Below are 7,579 nucleotides of genomic sequence, written 5' to 3'. Positions count from 1 at the left end.
GTGTCTCCCTCTCTCTCTGCCCCTCCCCTGCTCACGTTCTGTCTCTCTCTCTTTCAAACATAAACATTTTAAAAAATCGAAAAAAAAAAAAGTTTCACACACTTACTCAAAAGAATGCAGCTAGTTGGTGCAGAGCTTGAGACCTGTGCCCCAATCAATCCTGAACTTGATCTAGAGTCCCGTCACCTCTGTTAGGCTTCTGGCTGTGCATGAGCTCTGCGTCTTTGGAGGTGACGGGGACAGACAAATGCATGATGCAGGAGGGGCCGGCTTTGCAGGGGGTTTGCTTTTATTCGTAATTCTTGCTAACTTGCCCAGTTGGTTGACTTCTCCCAAACTGATCAGCAGCCCTGAGTGAACACTCTTTGTGCCCTGAGCTCTGTACTACCACACTCGTTGAAAGGGGACGAGCGAGGCAGTCTCAGCCCTTGAGGGGCTATCAGACTGTCCGTTCAAGCGGCCGGGCCAGCAATCTTTTCTCAGGCCAAGGGAAAGATGGGCCCTTGGTCTTCAAACATGCTGGCTAACATGGCCAGATCACACCCCAACAACTCCAACTGTAGTCTGGTCAGGCTGTGGTCCCAAATTTGTCCAAAGGGAAAGTGATATATAAAGACGGAGCTGAGATAAGAGGGACTGGTGTCAAGCCTCACTGGAAAGGTCGGGTGAGTTTGTCACTTTGATCTGAGAGTAAACAACCGGATCCAAGCCTGCAGAAGGTTTCTCAGTCAGGTGATGATTCTTTTCTGTGATTTGGAAAGTCATGCTAGCATAGGTGAGTGCTTCCTCTGGGGATGAAAGCTGCAGAGGAAGGAGGAGGAGGCAGAGGAGTGAGTGAGTTGGATTTGGAGGAAGGTGTCTCTTTAGAAGCCATTTGGAAGCTGTGGTCACAGAGGACCAAAGAGATCAGAAGAACCCTTCCAAGATGCACTTGCCCAGGGTCCCGGATCATCTTACCTTGGCCGGAGGATCTTGGCCAGAGTGAGGATCGAAGGGAGGATCCAGGGCGCAGGGACTAGAGTGACCTGCCTCAGGTGCCAGGAAAGAGAGGGACAAGTCTCAGCAATGGGGTCTGGAAGAATGCGAAGGCTTTCCCTGCAGGCTGGGGTGAAGGCTGGGTGTTGGAGGTGGGAAGCGTGGAGGGTGGGAGGGCAGGTGGAGAAGTTTGGGGATTCAGGTCCTCAGTCTGCAGACAGGGTGAGCTCCCTGGGTTCTGCTCCCCCCTCAGAGCCACATCTGTTCTCGATGGCTGGGCAGTGAGAGCCGTGCCGTCTCTCAGAGACCACTTACGTTTCCTGTAGCTCTTTATGACGAAGAAGATAAGGGCCAACAGCAGCAGCGTGAGCAGGACCCCGGCAAAAAAGGCCAAGAGCAAATACTGTATGCTGTTTTGGCAAAGAAAGGGAGGAGACGGACCACTGGACTTTCTGAAGGCCTTTGCCAGAGGCCAGAAGGTCCTCTTTCCCACCCGTGCATAAATCCCTGCTATAGCTGCCATGTTGGTTAGGTGACTTTCACTCTTACCCACTGCTTTTCAGCTTTTTGCTTTTGGGTTCCAGAACTATTTGAGGCCTCAGTGGAAACTGTGGGCTCTCTTCCCTCCCTAAAATCTTCATAGGTACCCCCCCCCCCACCCCAGAGCAGATTTCATCTATCCGCCCAGGGGATTCATGGATCTCTTGAGGGATCTCCCCTCCCCGGGCAACCTGGGGTTAAGAACCACACTCTGAAAATAAAAACACCAGTTCAGTTCTTCAGCTGTTTCTGGTCCCTTTTCCCCAGACCGCCCTCCTAAGTTCCTCCTAAGTCACCCTCCCAAGCTGGCAACACAAAATCCAGGGCCTTGGTGTACCAGACGAAATGGGTGGAGCACTTACTTGGTGCGCTCCCAGAAGGAGAACGGAGGTGTTGGGGCTACGGTGTTGGTGCTTTGTCCGTCTGTGAGAGAACAGAAAGGGGATTAGTGTCCCTGTCCCGTCTCATGAATGTCCCCAGGCGCCCCTCCCTATCCAAGCAACCCGTGGAGATAAATGCTGGGGGTGCTACACTCTGCAATAGGGGAGGGGTGCCTGAGCGGCTTAAGTGTCCGACTTTTGGTTTCAGCTCAGGTCACGATCTCACAGTTCAGGAGCTCAAGCCCCGCGTCCGGCTGAGCGCAGAGCCTGCTTGGGATTCTGTGTCTCCCTATCTCTCTGCCCCTCCCCTGCTGATGTTCTCTCCCTGTCTCTCAAAAATAAATAAACATTAAAAAAAAAAAAAAAAAAAAAGAAGAGAACAGTGTTTCCTAGATCCTCGATCCTTTCATGTGAAAATTAGAGTTGGAACTTAAAAAACAATCAGCTAGGGGCACCTGGGTGGCTCAGTTGGTTAAGCTTCCGACTTCTGGTCATGACTCACAGTTTGTGAGTTCGAGCCCCGCGTCAGGCTCTGTGCTGACAGCTCGGAGCCTGGAGCCTGCTTCAGATTCTGTCTCCCTCTCTCTCTGCCCCTCTGCCCCTCATGCTGTCTCTCTTTCTCTCTCTCAAAAATAAACATTAAAAAAACAAACAAAAACCCCATCAGCTAAACCAATGAAAGAGAAGCCTAGCGTTTTTGCAGTCCCATGTGTCCCTTTGACAAACAAACAAACAAACAAACAAACCTCTCCTGTGGCCCCTCAAAGATTTAATAGGACCCCTAGGAGATATGCTCCCTGGGACTTAAGCCAACAATCTCAAGGCCAGGGAGTAGAGAACCAAAAGCAAAACCAGAACTAGCATTTCCCAATGTTTTGGGGAACTTGGCCTTGTAAACTGCTACCTATTTTAATTTGTTCCTTTGTTTGCAGGGCAGCTTTTCACAGTGACTAGCCAAAGGCAGCGACAGGGCAGGGTGTTAGTGCCTGCACCATAAATAGGGGACCAGGAAGGGAAGGGAAGTGTATTGCCATAAACTACCCAGCCCGTCTGGTACTGAGCACAGAGACATGCTTTACTCAAATTGGGAGGACCAGATTGTTCTCTCTGGTTCCCCTTTTCTCTCTTCCTGTCATTAGATTCTGCGTCAAGGTAAAATTGATGGTGGTGATGCCAGTCCAGGTTAACTCAGCAGTGGGGCAGGTAACGGTTCCTGCCCTGGACTTACTGTTGTTGCATTCAGGTTTGGAATGACCTCCTCCCATGCCGTCTTCCCCTGAGAATAAAAAAGGTTTGTCTTAGAAAGCCTGGAAAGGAAAGGCAACAAAGGGGCAAACTCTGAGAGTGTGATTTTAATATCAGAGCGGTAGCAATGAGAGAGAGGCAAGTCAGGGTGGATGTTCTGGTGAGGCCAGGGGTCACAGACTTCATATGGTATGGTTACCACACCTCAGCAACTAGTCCTCAGCTTTGCACGTCCGGAATTAATCTTAGCGGGGCGCCAAGAATAGGCTGATTGGTCCAGAACTGACTCACAAGCAAGTAACTCACAGGAGACTGATGTAGACACTGAAACGACATAAGGAACATGTTGTATCACTAGTGTGTTCTATCAGAACATATAAAAAAGTCAGTTAAAACCAGTTTTTCTTGGTAAACATTGAATCGAACTAAGGATGGGAGAAGATGAAAGCATGACTTTAAGACTGAACGTCACATAGGTCTGATGTATTTGCCTCACTCCTCCCTGGCGGTGCTGGGTAAGCTTGGACCCATTTTTTCTTCAAGGTCCTTCCTCTAGGCTGTATCAGAGCTTTTATTCTGTCCACATATTGTCTTTCCAAGTATGTCAGTGTCCTTATCTAGGCTATGGTTCTGCTTGTTATGTGAAACTTTCTGTATTTTCTCTTTTATTTATTTGTACTAAAAAGATAAAGTACCTAAAGGCAGCGGAGTAAAATAACCCCAAATCCCACTACCAATTATTAATATTTTAGTGTATTCTTTTTAGTTATACTTCCATGCATTTCCCTAAAATCTGGTTGAGCCTTCTTCATGTCTCCTTTTTTGTTATTTTTACTAAGTTTTTTTTTTAATCATAAACATCCCTCCCATGCCACTCAACACTCTCCATAAGCATTTTTAGTGGTGATAGGCCTTTCTGCTACAGCTATGTACTATAGTGTGCTTAACCAGTTTCTTCGCTGATAAAAATGGTTTCCACCTCTATTTATATAAAATAATAAAACAATTTTAGAAGACCACAGTTCTACTTCATATTGAGACATGCCCTGACAAGAATTTTGGCTCTCCTTATACCTGCTGTACTTTAAGGTCATGTATTTAGACAACAAATGTCATCAATTATTTGTGTTTAATTGTTCAGCTTTCAAAAGTGAATGAATTTCCTAGTCCTTGAACATGGGGAGGGGCGGGAGAAGGATACCTCACCGCCATGTACCAGTTACAACCGCAACAGCAACATTAAGTGCCTTACAGTTGGCCAAATAATGTAACCTAGGGTAATAAGAAAAGTGCCCACAGGAAAATTTGGTGAGAATTCTGAGACACGAGATACAGGAAGCCCACCATTACAGCAGAATCACCGGTGATAACAATTTTTCTAGCATTTGTTGCTCCTTTTCTAATTTAAAAGTCAACAGTGCTCTTTGTAGAGCACCATAAAATATTTAGTACAGAGTGTTTTCGAAATATCGAAATATGTGTCTGCCCTAAAAAGACTCTGATCCCCTAGGAATTTATACTGAACCTTACCACTGGGGAGACGAGAGGGAGAGGATCCGGATCCGTAGGATTCTGTAAAATCTTAATCTTCACTTGAATGGCTCTCAATTTACCACCATCGCAAAGAAATGTCACTGTTGCCACCTTTAAAATATTTTGGGCCACCCCACCCTGAAAGACAAAACCCTGACACACAGTGCTGCAGGGAAATAACTACTTACAGATTCAGGCCAAGAAAAGCAGGAAACACATTTCCATTTGAAAACAACACTCCAAACAAACATTTGACAGAGCATAAATTAAAATAGAAACAGCTATCTACTTTCCCACATTTTCCCCCCCGGGGAAGACTCTTACTGATTGCCACAAAATCTACCAGCTAACTGCAGCTACTCAAAATACAACCCTTCCCCCACCAAATAAAATTAAACAGTAGAAAAAAAAAAAAAAGGATAGCAACCACTAAAAATTAGATGACATTTTCTTTTGGTGAATGATTATTTCATCTAGATTAAAAGCATGGGAGCAAAGGCATTACCTTCTAAGAAAAAGTCCGGTCACAAGACGCCAATCGTGTAAGACTGAACTTTTCACTTGCTTCCGTGACTTAGTACTACTTTTCAGAAATGACGAAACGATTACTGCTATTGCCGCCATCAGGCTGTGTGTCGCAAAGATCTTATCTGAACCTGAGGGCAGACTTCCTCTTTGAGGCCAACACTATATATATATATATATATATATATATATATATATATATATATATATACCTATATATATATATATATATATATATACACACACACACACTTTTAACTGTTTTTTATAAAAGCATGTATTTTTGAATCCCATAGACAGCTTCTTTTGTATCTTTTGACACACGAACACCAGAATGTAGGGGGTTAAGACAAGTTTATTTCTAATGAAGTGTTTCTTATGTATGTAACCACCATGCTAGATAAGGTGGAGGTCACAGCAGGATGATATTATCGCTGCCACCAAGCATCTTAAAATCTCGTTTGTTCTAACCAGAAAGATGAGGTCGATAAGGAGAAACGGAGAGCACTATCAAGGGTGAAGGGCCGACTGGCTGGGCACACATGAAATGTGTTGACAGTTATGGCGATCCCTTCAAAGGGAAGACGAATCATTTATTTCTTTTTAAAGTTCATTTTTTTATTTTGAGAGAGAGAGAGAGAGCACAAGCGGGGAGAGGCAGAGAGGGAGGGAGAGAGAAAGGATCCCAAGCAGGCTCTGCACTGTCAGCGCGGAGCCAGATGCAGGGCTGGAACTCACAAATCGTGACACCATGACCTGAGTGGAAACCAAGAGTCAGATGCTTAACCGACTGAGCCATCCAGGCACCCCACGAATTATTTCTTTATAAACATGTATTCATAACATAATGTTAATAAAGTACCCTGTCTCTTTTTTTTTTTAATTTTATGTTTATTTTTGAGAGAGAGCACAAGTGGGGGAGGGGCAGAGACAGAGAGAGAGGCACAGATTCTGGAACAGGCTCCAGGCTCTGAGCTGTCAGCACAGAGCCCGATGTGGGGCTTAAACCTATGAACCGAGAGATCATGACCTAAGCCAAAGTCGGATGCTCAACCAACTGAGCCACCTAGGCACCTCTAAAGTACTCTCTGCCTCTTAAAAGGGGTAGTAAAAAGTAGAGGGAAGATGAATTTAGAAAAATAAACATAGGGATCTAGAAATATTATCCAAAATGGAATTTATGAAAGATGTACTATTATTAATTCACAGATATTTAAGAAACTTGGAACATGGCAATTTCTAAGAACACCATCAAGGTCCTGGTCACTCTTGTGTTTTGTGTTTGACATTATAAGAAAACAACACCTTCAGAGTGAAATCTGATATTTAAAGGGTTCAAGAAGTGTGAAAAAAGAAAATAGCTCCTGAAATTATTATTTTTTTAGGTATCTTTTTTTTTTTTTTTTACAAAAGAATGTCCTCAATTTTGGAGTTTATGGAAAATAAAGCAAGAATTCTCATGCTTACGAGGCTAAAGCAATCAAAGAGAGGGCTCAGTGGATTATCCTCTTAGTATAACTCAAAGAAACTATTGAAATAGAGGAAAAACACCTTTAAAAAAATTTTTTTTAATGCTCATTTAAAAAAAATTTTTTTTACATTTATTTATTTTTGAGAAACAGAGTGAGACAAAGCGTGAGAAGGGGAGGGGGAGAGAAGCAGACACAGAATCTGAAGCAGGCTCCAGGCTCTGAGCGAGCGGTCAGCACAGAGCCTGATGTGGGGCTCGAACCACAAACTGTGAGATCATGACCTGAGCTGAAGTCAGATGCTCAACCGACTGAGCCACCCAGTTGCCCCTTAATGTTCATTTTTGAGAGACAGACAGAACGCAAGTGGGGGTGAGGCAGAGAGAGAGACACACACAGAATCCGAAGCAGGCTCTAGGCTCTGAGCTATCAGCGCGGAGCCCGACGCGGGGCTAGAACTCACAAACCGTGAGACCATGACCTGAGCCAGAGTCAGACGCCCAACCAACCGAGTCACCCAGGTGCCCCAAAAAACACGTTTAACTTGGAATTACTATCTCTGGATTGTTAATCAAGAAATGCACACTATTTTTTTTTTTTTTTTTTGGTATAGTATTTGAAAACAATAAACATTTGATAGTTTGGAAAGATATATAAAATATTAATACGTATAATCACTAACGAAAAAATAGTGAACTGGGTGCAGTGGATATTTCAGAGAACAGGGCAGAAAATCTCGTGAGGCCTACCATCTAACTGAGAAGAGAGATGGTAAGAAAACAACAGACTGATTACAGATTGTGTTGAGGGCCATGAAGGAAAGAAGCCGAGTACCATGCTAGAGAGTAACTGATGGGAGAATGTCATTAGATGAAATGGATGACCGGGGATGGTCTGTCCAAAGAGCAAGCA

At 44.3% G+C, this 7,579-nt stretch overlaps 1 protein-coding gene across 6 annotated transcripts; it reads right to left on the bottom strand.

Moving 5' to 3' along the window:
- Nucleotides 1–271: 271 nt before the first annotated feature.
- CC1H1orf162 (chromosome C1 C1orf162 homolog) lies at nt 272–5,297 on the bottom strand. 6 transcript variants are annotated; one of them, XM_045478638.1, is made up of 9 exons: nt 5,179–5,297; nt 4,671–4,811; nt 4,342–4,412; nt 3,345–3,464; nt 3,124–3,171; nt 1,878–1,938; nt 1,291–1,385; nt 958–1,025; nt 272–801 (listed from the first exon to the last, which is right to left on the bottom strand). In XM_045478638.1, the coding sequence occupies exons 5-9, from the start codon at nt 3,158–3,160 to the stop codon at nt 643–645; spliced, it is 420 nt and encodes a 139-aa protein (XP_045334594.1). In that variant the 5' UTR covers nt 3,161–3,171; nt 3,345–3,464; nt 4,342–4,412; nt 4,671–4,811; nt 5,179–5,297; the 3' UTR covers nt 272–642. The 6 variants fall into 6 exon arrangements, with proteins under 6 accessions (XP_045334594.1, XP_045334593.1, XP_045334592.1 ...); XM_045478637.1 differs by lacking the exon at nt 4,342–4,412 and having other exon boundaries at nt 3,124–3,202; XM_045478636.1 differs by lacking the exon at nt 4,342–4,412.
- Between the last annotated feature and the right edge of the window lie 2,282 nt (nt 5,298–7,579).

The sequence above is a fragment of the Leopardus geoffroyi genome, chromosome C1 (genome assembly GCF_018350155.1).
Source record: "Leopardus geoffroyi isolate Oge1 chromosome C1, O.geoffroyi_Oge1_pat1.0, whole genome shotgun sequence".
Lineage (NCBI taxonomy): Eukaryota > Metazoa > Chordata > Mammalia > Carnivora > Felidae > Leopardus > Leopardus geoffroyi.
The sequence above is the reverse complement of the archived record's forward strand: the minus strand, read 5'-3'. Positions and strand labels throughout refer to the sequence as shown.

Coding starts and splice junctions, on each gene's coding strand:
- CC1H1orf162 (XM_045478638.1), bottom strand. CDS start 3,160: ATGGGAGGAGGTCATTCCAAACCTGAATGCAACAACA. Junction 1,386..1,877: donor TCCTTCTGGGAGCGCACCAA/GTAAGTGCTCCA, acceptor TTGCCAAAACAG/CATACAGTATTTGCTCTTGG. Junction 802..957: donor GCCAAGATCCTCCGGCCAAG/GTAAGATGATCC, acceptor CTTCCTCTGCAG/CTTTCATCCCCAGAGGAAGC.